At 43.8% G+C, this 17,500-nt stretch overlaps 1 protein-coding gene across 1 annotated transcript in view; it reads left to right on the top strand.

The window, feature by feature from the left end:
* The window catches only part of cacnb1 (calcium channel, voltage-dependent, beta 1 subunit), a gene marked incomplete at its 3' end in the record, with an annotated part of 93,896 nt that overhangs the window by 74,574 nt on the left and 1,822 nt on the right, over positions 1–17,500 (top strand). Inside the window, 12 exon segments of the mRNA XM_084329917.1 lie at positions 1,305–1,377; positions 1,380–1,440; positions 1,861–1,889; positions 1,892–1,941; positions 4,442–4,582; positions 8,802–8,882; positions 8,999–9,057; positions 12,467–12,576; positions 14,855–15,006; positions 16,619–16,714; positions 17,011–17,123; positions 17,125–17,194. Of these exon segments, the coding sequence (XP_084186043.1) occupies positions 1,305–1,377; positions 1,380–1,440; positions 1,861–1,889; positions 1,892–1,941; positions 4,442–4,582; positions 8,802–8,882; positions 8,999–9,057; positions 12,467–12,576; positions 14,855–15,006; positions 16,619–16,714; positions 17,011–17,123; positions 17,125–17,194 (1,035 nt within the window).

Raw genomic sequence — 17,500 nt, 5'->3', positions numbered from 1 at the left:
CATCTGTACGTTTTTTTTCAAGAAAATTCATTGTTTTGTATTTCTAATCAAGTACTGTAGAGCACCAGTTTCTGCACTTCCAGATTCCAAGCTGTTTTTTGCTGGGCTCCGCCCCATACTCGCAATGCGCTTTGAGTCACCCATCAGACTGTCTGACATAATTATCGTTTTATTTTACAAACGTATTCAAGAATAAACATCATAACCATGTCACAACAGCAGTTATAATGTATATTTTCATCAATATGTTAAAGTGTTATTAGTGAGATTTAAGTTTTTTTAAATGTAGTTTTTGCATCGCGGAGATCGGCCATTTTTTATTACCGGCCGTTTGGGAAATGTAGTCATTTTGAGTCATTCTGAGAAGAGGACATCCAGAGCTTTCAATGAGCGTTGGCATTTTTTTTAAACTACACTTCCCAAAGGCTCTAGCTTTCTTGACAGAAGGTGTGGCGGCGAGGTACGCAGATCATTATGCAAATAATTCTCACATCGTCACAGGGGACCTAAATTCAGAATGGCTTAGTTCAGTGGGGGAGGATCTTGTGACATCTGAACTGGAGGAATGCGCAAATATGAGAATTTGAGACCTGGACAGTGTTGGTACAACCCCACATTGCTAGAACAATGCAAACCCCTGGAAAAGGCCATTTATAAGATAGTTCCCCTTAATAAATAATAGTTATTTTACAATCAATAGGCTACGGTCCATCCAGTATTTTTAGAAATCAAAATGTATATGCTGACTAGATCAGAACAAAAACGGCAACAAACTAAAACAAGTCCATAATTTCAACATTTCCATTAATTTAAACATTTCCTCCCTCCTCTTTACTGTACCTTTCTAGAATCACTCTTTTGTAATTCATTTTGAACTGTATGACGTTTTTGCTCTGTTTAATTTCGTCATCCAATCCATTCCAGAGAGTTACCCCACAGACTGCTTTTAAGAGTAGTGCGAACACGCGGTTGTTTTAAATAAAATTCCCCTCTTACATCGTAGCCCCCCTCTCTATCCAAGAACAACTTCTGTTTCCATAAACATGCTCAGTAAATAGCATTTGGCACAACAAGAGCATGATCATGTAAAATACCATACCATTATTATATCAGCCATATACTGTAACAATCGGCTGGCATTACGGTATATTACATTTATGTATGTGTGATGTCGCAACGTGTCAGTGAGTGGGACCCAGATACGCCGGTTGCCAGGGCGACGACGGTGGTCTGCGGGAGTGCGATGAAGTCTGGGTATATTGGTTATTGATGTGTCTTGTCTGTGTCTCTGCCACCGTACGCAGAAGTATAATAACGACTGGTGGATCGGCCGTCTGGTGAAGGAGGGCTGTGAGGTGGGCTTCATCCCCAGCCCCGTCAGCTGGAGAACACCCGTCTACTGCAGGAACAGAGGATGAGACAGAACCGACTCAGCTCCAGGTCTCGGGCTGGAAATGCATATCATGATGAGAATCGACTTTATTTGTACACAGTAGGGTTTTCCAATAACAGTTGTAGCCCAGTGTCTTTTCGGAAGACAATGCGCAACAATCAGGAGCACAAATAGAGAACAAAGTTAAGAGCAAGAATGACAACAGGTGACAGAAAACATGTGTCAACAGGTTATATAAAAGTCTGTCTGAAAAAATAAACAAGCATATTGATATTATTATATCAATCCACACTAGCTATGCACTTATGACACATTTATAACATCAGCCTCCATGTATGTTCTACCTGAATGTCGATATGATGACTTCATACCATACAGTATTATACTATATATTATAATCGTGATTTAAATCTACCCTGTCATCTACCCGTTACTGCAGAGACTCATGGCTGTTTTCTCTGTCACAGTAAATCTGGAGGAAGCTCTAGTCTGGACGTTGCACGGGAACCAGGAGGACCACCCCTCCTGGCACAGGTGAGGTCAAGGAGGTCGCCTTTTCAGCTTGCGGAGAGAGTGACTTTGCAATGAGTGAGTGAGTGAGTGAGTGAGTGAGTGAGTGAGTGAGTGAGTGAGTGAGTGAGTGAGTGAGTGAGTGAGTGAGTGAGTGAGTGAGTGAGTGCGTGAGTGAGTGAGTGAGTGAGTGAGTGAGTGAGTGAGTGAGTGAGTGAGTGAGTGAGTGAGTGAGTGAGTGAGTGAGTGAGTGAGTGAGTGAGTGAGTGAGTGAGTGAGAGCGAGAGAGAGAGATGAGACGAGACGAGACTGACTGGCTGATATTTAGATGTAGATTTTAATTGGATGGTTAGCGAGGCGTGATGATGAATGAAGGAGCGTCTCACTGCCTGTGCTGCCGAAGTGAGAGGGTCTGAGAAGGTCTGTGATTAGCAAACAGGACAGCACTGAAATAGAGCTGGGAATGAACCCCATTCATTAAACCTTGATAACGTGCGTGCGTGCGTGCGTGCGTGCGTGCGTGCGTGCGTGTGTGTGTGTGTGTGTGTGTGTGTGTGTGCGTGTGTGTGCGTGTGTGTGTGCGTGCGTGCGTGCGTGCGTGCGTGTGTGTGTGTGTGTGCTGCTGCATATACAGGAGCAGCAGGAAGGAGGGAAGTGCAGACAGAAAGAAATAATAGAGTCGGAGAGACGTGTAAATGGCTTTTGATAAGCTACAGCTTAAAGGAACACACCAATATCATAGGAAATGCACGTACTGTCTCTCCAGAGTCAGACGAGAAGAGATAGATGCCAATTTCCTCTCCATGCTAGCCTAGCTTAGCACAATGAATGGAAGCAGATACGGACCAGCAAAAACACCTCTCCCGGAGTTTTAAGCTTCCATTAATTTGTGCTAAACAAGGCTAGCTTGCAGCTGGATAGCTCTCTACTGAACGCACATTGTGTGATTCTGGAGAAGACGGTAAACTGGTAAGCACATTCCCTATAATGTTCGCGTGTTCCTTTAAAGGCCTAATTCATAATCCAAATGTAAACAAATGGGTAACCCAACCAACGATAATGATAAAATAATAAGATAGGATGTTTTCATTCTCTAGTCGATTGACTGAGCTCTCAATTGAAGGGCTAATACTAGACAACAGGTAAATATGAACTTTTAATTGCATTTGCCGTGTCTTGTGACTGTATAAGGTTTGTTCAGGGTTTGTTCAGAGAGAGTGACAAAAAGCTTATTTTATATCTACAAGTCAATCTCTTCAAGAATGTATGTGAATATACCCCACATTTATCTGCTAAAGATTCAAGACTGGGGCTTTAGAATAGAGCACTGAAGGAATAGGCCTACTTAAACACACGGTAGATGCAAAGTACATCTTCTGTGTGCCGCCACTAGGGGCAGAGTGGCTAACCGTGAGTGAGTGAGTTACTGAGTCATCGAGTCCATCAATGGGTGATTTAAGTCGACGTCAGTGGTCTAAAAAATCTGGTATTATGATGTCGTTGTCCAATGGTATTTATTTTCTATGAGTATGTCGTTGTCCAATGGTATTTATTTTCTATGAGTTGCTCAGTGGCCTGTGTATAAAACAACTCTACCTATATATCTGATGCACCAAACTCCTGCATACCTGATCTGGATACACATCCTCAGACCCTGTGCCCCTCACCCCTCACCCCCACCCTCACCCTCACCACCACAAACAACGACAACAAGCCCAGTAGCCACACAGCATCCCTCCTTCCTTTTCCTTTCATTCTCTCTCTCTCTCTCTCTCTCTCTCTCTCTCTCTCTCTCTCTCTCTCTCTCTCTTCTCTCTCTCTCTCTCTCTCTCTCTCTCTCTCTCTCTCTCTCTCTCTCTCTCTCTCTCTCATTCCCTGTAATTCCTACTTCCTTTACGATCAAAGCCCTCCACCTGTTACACCTCCGATCTATGTCACTTCTCTTGAAGTCACCCTCCTGGTGTTCTGAGTTCTCTCTCTGTTCGCTATGTGTTCATATACTGGTGCTCTGAGCTTTCTCTCGCTCTCTCTCGCTCTCTCTCTCTCTCTCTCTCTCACTCTCACTCTCACTCTCACTCTCACTCTCACTCTCTTTCTCTCTCTCTCTGTGTGTGTTCTCTATGTGTTCATATCCTGGTGCTTTGCTTCATCATAATCCAATGTCTTCTTTCATTTCTGGTCACTGTTATTTATTATTTCCTGTATATATAAAACATATGTCACCTCCTTAGATCCTCTGTCTATGACTTTTATTATTCTCTACTTTTTCTCCATGCCTCTTTTGAATGCTTCTCTCTCTCCTGCCTACTTCTCTTTCTCTCTTTCTTCCCCTTCACTATCCTTTCTTTCTTTCTTTCTTTTCGACTTCACCTTCAACTATTATCTTCTCTCTCTTCTTCTCTCTTCTTCTCTCTCTCTCTCTCTCTCTCTCTCTCTCTCTCTCTCTCTCTCTCTCTCTCTTTCCTCTCTTATCTCCATGCTCCTCTCTGTACACCACCTCGCCCCTCCCCCACCTACCAGCACCTGACATGGCCACAGTGTCATTTGACGTCTGACCCTCTGGACCTGGACGCTGAGGAGGCCCCTGAGCCCCAGGGTGACCCTCGCTCCCCCAAGGGCACGTCAGGCAGCGTAACGTCCCCCCAGGCCAACGCCCACCGGCTGCCCTTCTTTAAGAAGGTAACACTGAAGGGGACCGGGACTCCGCTCACGTCGCCGGCCTCCCTACCCCCCTCTGCCCCCGCCTCTACCACTCCTACTGCTGTGGTTTGGTCTTAACCGATCTCCCTGCATCTGTTTTCACTAGCCACCCCTCCTCCCCCTCTCTCTCTGTCCGCCTCCGACTAACTACTCACAACTGACCTGCCGCTAGCTCCTGACTCTAACAACGATTGGCCCCTCAGGCTCTCTGGGTCACTATGGCAACACTGAGATATGTTTGGATGTGTTTGTTCCTGCGCTTGTGTCAGCTGGGAGAGGCTGCTTTGAGCTGACTCTGAAACTATACCGCTATTTCAGTGTGAATCTCTTCCAAAATGAGGCTACAGTGGATGCAGTGGGTCAGTGTCAGTCTTTGTCTTAATAAACAGACAGCTCCTTCCTGCAACACCCCCCTACCCCCCTACCTCCTAACCCCTAACCTGTCAATAACAATATGTGCTTTGTGTTTTGTGCTTTTTGTCTCTCTTTTCTTTTGTTTTGGTCTGTTTTTGCTCTTTCCTCTGGTGGGCGTTGTGTGTGGAATGATACTGTAGGTGGCCGGCTAAACAGAAACAGAAGTCGGTGAGTTTATGCGGTTTGTTCTCTAACGAGACTAACCTCTTATCTCTAACCTTTTCAAACATGCGCCTGTGTCTCCTCCTCTCCCATGTCTCTTTTGTCTTCTGTGTCTCCCTCTCTCTCCGACGTGAACCCCACACTGACGGTTCTGTAAAGGGTAGGATTAAAGGGTAAAGAACGGGTCTCACTTGTACAGAATCCGGGCCCCCCAGGTGTGGTGAGCCCCTGCACAGCGAGACGGCCGGCCAAGATCCGCTTTCCAGGCATTCAGATTCAGATTCAGATTATTTTTATTGTCACAGCATTTTCAAACATACATACATTCAGGAAAAAAAAAACGTGACAGATTTGTAGACAACGATACCCCCGACAATCTATACAAACTATACACTTTGAAATGTGTCTATGAATGCTTGCCACGAAGCAGTCACAGAGTCTTTTGAAATTTGAAGTGGTTCCCATTGTAAGTCGCGGTGGCGCCTCTGCGGTGCGTAGGTCAGGCGCAGACCTGCCACAGGCCCCGCTTACAGTGAGCAGGTGCTCTTCTTAAATGCTAATGCATCCTGATGTCCATTTCAACGGCTGATTTGAGGTGCGTAGCCTAACCGACATCAGTCCCTCTCCTGTCTTTCAACGCAATTCCGATCGCACAAAGACGCGTGAGGCTGCAGCACAAGGACACGCGGTAGTCATAGGCGTAGATTTAGGGGGGGTTGCAGGGAGCTTGTCCACCTCGTTATTGAGATGAGGTCGATTTGTCCACCCTCAAAAAATATGTGAAAGACAACCCCCTCTCCAAAAGAGGTAAAAGAAATAAGGGGGTCAAAGGGCGGCTAGGTGGTGTAGTGGGCAAGGCACTCGCCACCAATGTGGAGACGCTGGGTTCGCGTGTTCGAATCCAGCTCTCCACATTGTTTTCAGTTTAGCTGGTCGTCCGCAGTAATACACATTGGCCGTATTACGGGGAGGGAAACTGAAGGGTGGGGATTGGGCGTTGTGGACCGCGTCTCCTACAGGTCGGTTGGTGCGCCTGCGCAGTAGAATCAGGAAGTGTCGGGGGCAGCGTGAGCCTCCCACACGTTACTCCTCGCCACTGAGAGATCGAGCTGCGCAGGTGTAAAAGATGCGACTGCTGTTACCTCAAGTACCGGAGGGGACTTGTGCTATGTATGACTTAGTCCACATTGCAGCCGGCTTGTGGGAGGCAAGAAACAGCGTTCATGACAGGGGAGGGTTGAATTGGATGATACGAAATTGGGATGGGAGAAAAAATATAGAAAAAATGGGAGAAAAAGTGGATAAAAAAAAAAGAAATAAGGGGGTCAAAACATTTATATATCCGTCTTACCAGTAACTATATACCGACAAACAATTTCAACCTTGTAGATGTGCCTCTCGTAAAAGTACACCAGAATGCAGGAAATTAAGTATTTGACGCTCAAAATGTCCAGGAGGAGGACCACCAGACCCCTGCTTAAAGTAGCCCCCCCCCCCCACCCCCCCCCCCCCCCCATGTTAAAACTAAACCTACGCCCTTGCACACAGTCACAGCCCCCACTCCCCACCCCCCTACAAGCTATTGCATAAATTGTACAGTGCTCTGACGCTATTCAAAGTTCAGTGTTACGTCCTTCAGGGACATGGGGGACATTTTGGAAAGTCTTGTATATTTGTAGATTTGGCGAACACAAGCGAGACGGAATGAGCTTTATGTCAGGAGAGGCGGCGTGGTGGAGTGGCGAGGCGGCGTGGTGGAGTGGAGAGGCGAAGGTGGTGGAGTGGCGAGGCGGCGTGGTGGAGTGGAGAGGTGAGGTGGAGTGGCGAGGCGGCGTGGTGGAGTGGCGAGGCGGCGTGGGGTGGAGTGGAGAGGCGAGGTGGAGTGGCGAGGCGAGGGGGAGTGGCGAGGCGGCGTGGTGGAGTGGAGAGGCGGCGTGGTGGAGTGGAGAGGCGGCGTGGTGAGTGCGAGGCGGCGTGGTGGAGTGGAGAGGCGGCGTGGTGGAGTGGAGAGGCGGCGTGGTGGAGTGGAGAGGCGTGGTGGAGTGGCGTGGTGGAGTGGCAAGGCGGCGTGGTGGAGTGGCGAGGCGGCCGTGGTGGAGTGGAGAGGCGGCGTGGTGGAGTGGCGAGGCGGCGTGGTGGAGTGGCGAGGCGGCGTGGTGGAGTGGCAAGGCGGCGTGGTGGAGTGGAGAGGCGGCGTGGTGGAGTGGAGAGGCGGCGTGGGTGGAGTGGCGAGGCGGCGTGGTGGAGTGGAGAGGCGGCGTGGTGGAGTGGAGAGGCGGCGTGGTGGAAGTGGCGAGGCGGCGTGGTGGAGTGGCGAGGCGGCGTGGTGGAGTGGCACTCTCTCTCCAGCCCTATCGCTCCTGCTTTCAGAGCTGTGAAGAGCCGCGCGCAGAATACAGAGGAGGGGGTGTGCTCGGAATACAGATCTGAAAAGAAATTCAGAAAACAAAAAACAAAACCATCCCATTCCCCTGCTGTTGGAGTAAAGGACATGTGACCCCCCCCTTCCCTTGTCACTACTACAAAACAGACGGTTTGAAAAGAGATGCTTAATACTGTGTCTATGGATGAGTCAAGTCCTCATGCATAAGGTACCATTCACACTGTATATGCCAACGGTCTATGTGCTGGGATATGGACTGTGTGGGTGTTTTGCATAAGACTTTGTGTGAGCTTATGCATAATTTTCCATTTTCCAACAGGGAATGGGTTAAGTAACGCCATGGCAAAGGCACAGAAATGTTGCACTCAGTATGTTAAAATGGACCGATTTGCTTTAGATTTCCATAAGAGTGTCAATCATGAAAGCAACCGATTATTCATTTGAATGGAGAGGAAACACAAATATGAATATATGGAAATAAAGCGTTAATCAATTCTCAATTCCTCCAAATGGTTGTGGCAAGAAGGATGGTATTTAGAGAAGCTGCATTAGCAGAGTCGTGGCAGGAGTTTGTAGCTGGACTGAAACCACAGAGAGAAGTGTGGGTCGACACTGATAATAATATGCCCCACTCTTGACCATAGTTCATTCTCCTGCTCTGTCATATAGTTCAATCGTGGATTATTTAATTTGGTTGGACTGCAGACAAAAGGAATTAAGTGCTTCCAGTGAGAAATGTATCTCTGGACTTGGAACATTCATAATGCAGTCAATAAAATAAATGGACTTCACTCCAATATCTGAAACTCACCATATATCATTCTGATTGTAGTAGTAAAGCAGCCAGAGAGGAGAACTTCCAGAGAGAAGTTTGTGTTGATTTATGTATCAGTGTATTTCTTTGGTCGTGAATCACGTCGGAGACTGTGAGCTTCACGTGTGTGTGTGTGTGTGTGTGTGTGTGTGTGTGTGTGTGTGTGTGTGTGTGTGTGTGTGTGTGTGTGTGTGTGTGTGTGTGTGTGTGTGTGTGTGTGTGTGTGTGTGTGTGTGTGTGTGTGTGTGTGTGTGTGTGTGTGTGTGTGTGTGTGTGTGTGTGTGTGTGTGTGTGTGTGTGTGTGTGTGTGTGTGTGTGTGTGCGTGCGTGCGTGTGCGTGCGTGCGCGTGTGCGGAGAGAGAGTATGCTGATGAGATACGGCATAGTGCCTCACGCGGGTCTTGCTGCTCTCTCTCTCTGCTCAGATGGAGCATGTCCCACCCTACGACGTGGTTCCCTCCATGAGACCCATCATCCTAGTGGGACCATCACTCAAGGGCTATGAGGTAACACGTCTGGTCCACAATTGGGTCTAGAATGATCCCCCCATGGCTCATTTCAGCTGTTATGCGATCGCTGTTATACTTGGTAACAGCTTGTTATGTGCTCTGTGTTCCTCCAGGTGACAGACATGATGCAGAAGGCACTCTTTGACTTTTTAAAACACAAGTTTGAGGGCAGGTGGGTATTCGACCAAACACTGAACATTACCAGTGACCTATTTAATTAGATTAGATTCAAATGTATTGTCATTATACAGCACAGGTACAGTACAACAAAAAGAACCAGAGTGCAAATGTAACAGTAAAGTGCAATAGTAATATACAATGTACAAGTGATTAAACTGGGTATAAATTATATACATTAGTACTACTGTGTGTAGTGTTAATCAGATGCATGTACAGAGTTGTAGTATTAATATGTACAGTGATACAGGTATAAAGACACTATGGTAGTAAGTCATACTGGCCAGCAGCGTAACTAGTAAGAGTAGGTAAGGAATATGTACAGATATAGGTATGTACAGACAGCTGTACATAAGAATTAGGGATGCTCGATATTGGCTTTTTTACCGATACCGATATTGTCCAACTCTTAATTTCCGATACCGATATCTCTTGTTGTGTAATTAACACAACATTATGCATACTTTGACAATAAATAAAATAATAATTTGTTCTTACTTGCTTGCCTGGGTAAATAAAGGTTAAATAAATGTTAAAAAAAATAAAATAAAAAGATATTTGAAAACCGATACCGATATTTTCCGATATCACATTTTTATGCCAATATCGGTAGGCCGATAATATCGGACATCCCTAGTAAGAATAAATATATATATATATACGCTATATACAGCATTATTGTACATGCTATACACCTGCATATGGGTTATATGCAGGTGTATAAGTAGGTATATAGAAGGATTATATGCAGGTATATTCAGACAGATATTGATATAGTGTATATGCTGTAAATATAAATATATAAATGTATATATATACAGATATATATACAGCATTATTGTTCATGCTATCATACAGAGTTATATGGGTTATTTGGGACTATAGTATTAGGTAGGTAGTTGTGATTATTATGATTACTATGAGTACAGTGTAGGGCAGTGTAGAGACAGTTACCAGTTACCTACTTCTGCATTAGTTCTGGACACCAATGCCATATGATATCAATACCAGTTGACAGAGCCAATATCACATACGACTATGGATCTTGAAACAGTATAGCCTCCATAATAGGCTAGCTTTTGTTTAAAGGCCCAATCTGTGAAAATAAAAATAAAAATGGGTACCCATCGCCAAAAAAAAAGGTAAAAAGAAAGAACTAGGAATGAAGACATTCGTCAATAGACCTGTTTGCCAACGACGTCATGACAAATATGCGCGTGCAGACCCGAGGCAGAAAGGAACGTAAATCCTGGTGAGAACAACGGGGCAGACTACAATATATTTGCATTTGTTAGCCATGCTGGCAAATGACATCCAGCCATTTTCGTTTGAAACTACCTTTAGTCAGGGGAGTGCCATGGTTTCTCCATAGAGTCCCATTGTACTTCTTTTAGCGCAGCAGCTCGCACAGGCCCGAGGCAACTTTGTCACGTGACTCAGTTGCTATTGCTGATTGGCTCGAACACGGTATGTTTGTAAACAGCGAACAGGTCTATACATGTTCTACGGTACGCCACCATGTAGTTTGGTCAGTGTGGTATTATTTTTATCTTATTCAGTGTAATAGATTTCTGCTGTAGGGAAATTTGACACAGGAGTGGTTTTGACGATTGCTAACTTGTGCTCAGAGACGGTCTGGTGGTTAAGACTCCCACCTCTTCTTGAACATTCTTTCCTGTGTCTCCCTGACTCCTTCTCAGCTGTCCTCCTACGTCTAGTAAAGGAAGAGAACACACAGCCTGTTCTCTCCTTTGTGTTCTGCCTTATATAGGTGTTTTATTTAGGGATGCTCGATATTGGCTTTTTTACCGATACCGATATACAGATATTGTCCAACTCTTAATTTCCGATACCGATATCAACCGATACCGATATATGCAGGGTTTCCCCCCCAAGAAAACGGAATAATTTCAGGTAATTAACATTACATATCTCTTGTCGTGTAATTAACACAACATTATGCATACTTTGACAATAAATAAAATAATAATTTGTTCTTACTTGCTTGCCTGGGTAAATAAAGGTTAAATAAATGTAAAAATATATATATATATATATATTGAAAACGGATACAGATATTTTCCGATATCACATTTTTATGCCAATATCGGACATCCCTAATAATAATAATAATAATAATAATAATAATAATAATAATAATAATAATAATAATAATAATAATAATAATAATAATAACAATAATAATTAACTGTATTTGTATAGTGCCTTTCATACAATAATTGCAGCCCAAAGTGCTTCACAGCAGTAATGTAGACACAAAATAGATAGGCATAGAATTAGCATAGAATTGAATAATTATAGACAGGCATGAAATGAGCAGAACATTTATATTAAAACCTCCCGGAAATATTTGTATACATTTCTGTCATTAAAATCTATAAAAAAATAGTGTAATCGTTGACTTATGATAGATTTCTGACATTAAAATCTCTAAAAGACTATTGGCAGGTTTCTGACTAAATAAAAGCAATGCATAAAGTGCAGACATAGAATGAGTATAAAAATAGACAGATTAGATTCAAGTCAAGTCAAGTCAAGAGTTTTAATTGTCACGGCATACAAGTATACAATGGGTTTCTAAACATCAGCTACACATGTCATCAGGCCTACATTAACATGTAGACTATATCATTATCATTTAAACCAGAACATTCATGTATCTCTATTATTCGCAGGTAAATTTCATGTTTATAGTTAGATTTCCCACCACACTTCCAAAAGTTCACACTGCGTGTTTTTTCTGTTTCTGTTTCTTTGTTTACACATATAATAAATACAAATAATAAATATTAATATTAATAATAATATTAATAATAATAATAATAATAATAATAATAATAATAATAATAATAATAATAATAATAATAATAATAATAATAATAATAATAATAATAATAATAATAATAATAATAATAATAATACATAAGTAGAAAGGGGATGTGAAGGATTTTATATATATATATATATATATATATATATATATATATATATATATATATATATATATATATATATATATATATATATATATATATATATATATATATAATATATTTAAAAGAACACGCCAACATTTTGGGAAATTAGCTTATCGTCTTCTCCAGAGAGACACAAGAAGATAGATACCAGTTTTCTCTCTGTGCGTTTAGTAGAAAGCTATCTGGCTGCACGTTAGCCCAGCTTAGCACAATGAATGGAAGTGGACATGACTCAGTTGCTATTGCTGATTGGCTCGAACACGGTATGTTTGTAAACAGCGAACAGGTCTATACCATAGCAGCAAAATACAACTGATATTGGTATGTAATGTCCATATTGGTGCCCCGTCTCTATCCTACACATAAACAAGCTCAGCACTAACTGGTTGACCGCTGCCGTTTCAGGATATCCATTACACGGGTGACAGCAGACATATCGCTGGCCAAACGCTCAGTCCTCAACAACCCCAGCAAGCACACCATCATCGAGCGCTCCAGCACCCGCTCAAGCCTGGGTAAGACGAGCTCCAACTTATTTGATATCCCATAAACAATAAACACACAAAACTAAAGGCCGCTCTGTTGGAACTAGCCACTCTGTTGCAAGCTCCCGCAGCCGAGCCACCAGGCACTTATTGTGATCTGGGTGGTGGGTTGGCTGGTAAAGAAACCCATAAACACATGTGTGCAGTATGGAAATGTACTGTATATCACAAAGCTAATGGTAAACATTTGGCATGCAGTCTTATCTATCTATGTTTCATATGAATATAAAATAATTTATCTTTTATACACGACCATCACAAGAACTGCCTCCCTATTGAATCCTTATGATATTGATGCAATTGCTTTTTTATCAAATAATGGATTGACTTAACAAAACACCAAGAGCTCTAAGCTACCTTACCGCAAAATGTAGGATTTTCTGTAATTCCTCACAACATGAGATGAACATCCCTACTGCGGTCAGTGGGGCACGTTGGCTGCAGATACCGACCTTTCATCCTGCAGAACCCGGGCAGAGGAGAGAGGAGCCGCGTGTGCGCTCCATCCACCAGGACCCACACTGTCCAATGTTTTAGCCTTGTATACCTGCTCTGTCTTGACTGTCTTGAGTCTGATCTGTCCTCTTTCTCTCTTTCTTCATCCTGTCTTTCCTGCCCTTTCACCCACCCATCCTTGCTCATCCTCCCCTCCCCTCCTCTCTCTCCTCCACCTCGTTCTTCCTCCACTCTCTCTTAAGACGTACTGGGTACGTATGCTCTCTCCTTCCTACGGGAATAAAACAAATAATTTAAAACACCTCTCCCCTCCCCTCTCTCTCACCGCATTCATCATCTTTCACACTTCACGTGTCTTGCCTGTCTGCTCGCCTGTCATTTTCTCTGTGCCTCACACTTGCGTGTGACAGCTTGTAGCCCCTAATCAAGAGAAAAGCATAACAAAAAGCTAGCGGAAAGAAGCACAATGGTGTTGGAGAAGGGTCGCTGCTCTGTGGCTGATGCGGGAAATGTGATAAGGGGGGGGATTGATACTCCTGTTCCATCCCAGAGTGCCCTCACCCCCGACCCCATGGCCCAGGGTGCCTATTTATCCTATACTGTGCATATAGGAACTTAACCTAAGAAGATCCTGTATTTATCATCTGGGCCATGGATTCGTGAACTCAAGTTTGGTTCAGTATAGAGTAATTGCAGACCTCTGAAAGGGCAACAAGTTCTCCACTGAAAAATAAGTCCAAATTTAAGCTTTGGTGGGCTATAGCACGGCCGGGGTGTTTCATTATCTCAGTGGAAGTTAATTTCTCGCGTCGCTCTGTGGAGACCCCGGTTCTCTCAAGTGCCTCCAGGTTTAATTCTGCCTCCGCTTCCTCGCTCTAGAGGCTGCCAAAATGTCTGCAGCCCTGGCCCCTCTGCAGATTGCCTCGTCCCTGTTATGTGTCTCTGGCGCCCGGTCGGCATGGCAGCACACATTTTGGACGTGCTGGGGTTCAACCAGACGGGCGAGAAACATTCCGCCTCTGTCTTTTTAATCTCTCTTTATCCACACATCAACAGGTGGAGTTTTATACTCTAGATGCTAAACAACCACCAGCATGGTCACTTTGTGACTATTGTCGAGGAACAATGAAAACAAAAAGGCCAGAGCAGCCCAGATGGTGTCCCCCAATAGAATAATTGCTGTTATGTCTTTCAACTTTAACAATGACTAATGTTCCGCTTCATACTGTTATTTTTGTTTGTTGTTTGATGTTGTTGTCGTCGTTGTAGTTGTTGTTTTACATGTTTTACATTTGAGAGATAGTCCCAATAATCATCTCATTCTAAAGTGCCTCCTTCCTTCGTAACTCTAAGCTACAGCCATCTGCATCAGGAGATCCTACTTGTTGGAAAGGGGCAATAGCATGAGGATGCTATGGTGTTCCATTTAGCACCGTGCACAAAATGGAACTGTGACTGGGTTCTGATTCTGACCTTTTTGACACAATCGTACATGCATGATGCGGTACTAACATGCCAGGGTTGCACGTGTGCGCGTGTGCGCGTGTGCGCGTGTGTGTGTGTGTGTGTGTGTGTGTGTGTGTGTGTGTGTGTGTGTGTGTGTGTGTGTGTGTGTGTGTGTGTGTGTGTGTGTGTGTGTGTGTGTGTGTGTGTGTGTGTGTGTGTGTGTGTGTGTGTGTGTGTGTGTGTGTGTGTGTGTGCGCGTGCGTGCGTGTGTGTATGTGGGTGGGGGGCTTTGTGGTTGCTTTCTGTGCTAACATGATCTCTGTCCTACATGTCCTGACCACCACAGCGGAGGTCCAGAGTGAGATCGAGCGTATCTTCGAGCTGGCTCGCACCCTGCAGCTGGTCGCCTTGGACGCGGACACCATCAACCATCCCTCACAGCTGGCCAAGACCTCTCTGGCCCCTATCATAGTCTACATCAAAATAGCCTCACCTAAGGTACGGCCACGTACTCACATTCTGTTTTTTTTCCCTTTTTTCTGTCCCTGGACAGTGGCATGTTCTACGGTACGCCACCATGTAGTTTGGTCAGTGTGGTATTATTTTATCTTATTCAGTGTAATAGATTCCTGCTGTAGGGAAATTTGACACAGGAGTGGTTTTGACGATTGCTAACTTGTGCTCAGAGACGGTCTGGTGGTTAAGACTCCCACCTCTTCTTGAACATTCTGTCCTGTACTCCTTCTCAGCTGTCCTCCTACGTCTAGTAAAGGAAGAGAACACACAGCCTGTTCTCTCCTTTGTGTTCTGCCTTATATAGGTGTTTTATTTAGGGATGCTCAATATTGGCTTTTTTACCGATACCGATATACGGATATTGTCCAACTCTTAATTTCCGATACCGATATCAACCGATATCAACCGATACCGATATATGCAGGGTTCCCCCCCCCCCCCCCCCCAAAAACGGAATAATTTCAGGTAATTAACATTACATATCTCTTGTTGTGTAATTAACACAACATTATGCATACTTTGACATAAATAAAATAATAATTGTTCTTGCTTGCTTGCCTGGGTAAATAAAGGTTAAATAAATGTAAAAAAATTAATATATTGAAACCGATACCGATATTTTCCGATATCACATTTTATGCCAATATTGGCCGATAATATCGGACATCCCTAATAATAATAATAATAATAATAATAATAATAATAATAATTAATATAATAATAATAACAATATAATTAACTGTATTTGTATAGTGCCTTTCATACAATAATCTACAGCTACACATGTCATCAGGCCTACATAAACATGTAGACTATATCATTATCATTTAAACCAGAACATTCATGTATCTCTATTATTCGCAGGTAAATTTCATGTTTATAGTTAGATTTCCCACCACACTTCCAAAAGTTCACACTGCATGTTTTTTTCTGTTTCTGTTTCTTTGTTTACACATATAATAAATACAAATATAAATAATAAATAATAATAATATATAATAATAATAATAATAATAATAATAATATAATAATAATAATAATAATAATAATAATAATAATAATACAATACAACATACGTAGAAAGGGGATGTGAAGGAATTTGTATATATATATATATATATATATATATATATATATATATATATATATATATATAATATATAAAAAAAATCCCACATAATATATTTAAAAGAACACGCCAACATTTTGGGAAATTAGCTTTATGTCTTCTCCAGAGAGACACAAGAAGATAGATACCAGTTTTCTTCTTGTGCGTTCAGTAGAAAGCTATCTGGCTGCACGTTAGCCTAGCTTAGCACAATGAATGGAAGTGGACATGGCCGGATAGCCTAGGCATTGTCCAACTAACACCTCTCCCGAAGGATATATCTTCTGTCTCTCTCTGGAGAAGACGGTAAGCTAATTTCCCAAAATGTTCGTTTTAAGTGCCAGGAAATATTTACAACAAAACGTAGGATACACATTTATCCACTGCCCCATGCAGGCTGTAAGTAGAAAAACATGCTACGGTCTCGGGGAAAACACTTCACAATGGAGGTTTTGATAATAAAGTGTTGTCGCTGTGGTCCTCCAGGTCCTGCAGAGGCTCATCAAGTCCAGGGGGAAGTCCCAGGCCAAGCACCTGAACGTACAGATGGTGGCCGCAGACAAGCTGGCCCAGTGCCCTCCGGTGAGTCTCCCTGGAAGGAACGTGTGTTTCAGAGAGTTCCAGGTGAACCAGTGAATATCTAATCATTCTGCCCCCTCTCTCTCTCTCTCTCTCTCTCTCTCTCTTCTCTCTCTCTCTCTCTTCTCTCTCTCTCTCTCTCTCTCTCTCTCTCTCTCTCTCTCTCTCTCTCTCTCTCTCTCCTCTCTCTCTCTCTCTCTCTCTCTCTCTCTCTGTGTCTCTCTCTCTCTCTCTCTGTCTGTCTGTCTCTCTCTCTCTCTGTCTCTCTCTCTCTCCCTCTCTCTCTCTGCATTGCGCAGGAGCTGTTTGACATCATCCTGGACGAGAACCAGCTGGAGGACGCCTGCGAGCATCTGGCCGACTATCTGGAGGCCTACTGGAAGGCCACGCACCCCCCCAGCAGCAACCCCCCAACCCCTGCTCAACCGCACCATGGCCACCGCCGCCCTGGCCTCCTCCCCGGAGCCTGTCTCCAACCTGCAGGTACAGGTGCTCACCTCCCTGCGCCGCAACCTGGAATTCTGGCCCGGCTGGAGGGGCCCGTCGCCAATGAGAAGCAAGAGGAGCACGCCCTCTAGAGGCTTGCTGGGGAGGGACGGAACCAGCTATTCAAAACCCCCAACCAAAACCAACCTAGCAGCCTGCCCATCACATATGCACCCCCCCCTACCCACCCACGAAGGAAGAGTGCATTTAAACCCAGTTCTCCCTCATTCACCCGTGCTGTATATTTAACACAACGTGCGAAAGGGAGAATAGCATATTGAAGGGTATACATGAAAATGGATC

The sequence above is a fragment of the Notolepis coatsorum genome (assembly GCF_963971535.1).
Source record: "Notolepis coatsorum genome assembly, chromosome: 14".
In the NCBI taxonomy this organism is placed as follows: Eukaryota; Metazoa; Chordata; class Actinopteri; order Aulopiformes; family Paralepididae; genus Notolepis; species Notolepis coatsorum.
Note: the sequence above shows the minus strand (reverse complement) of the source record. Positions and strands in the feature narration are given on the sequence as shown.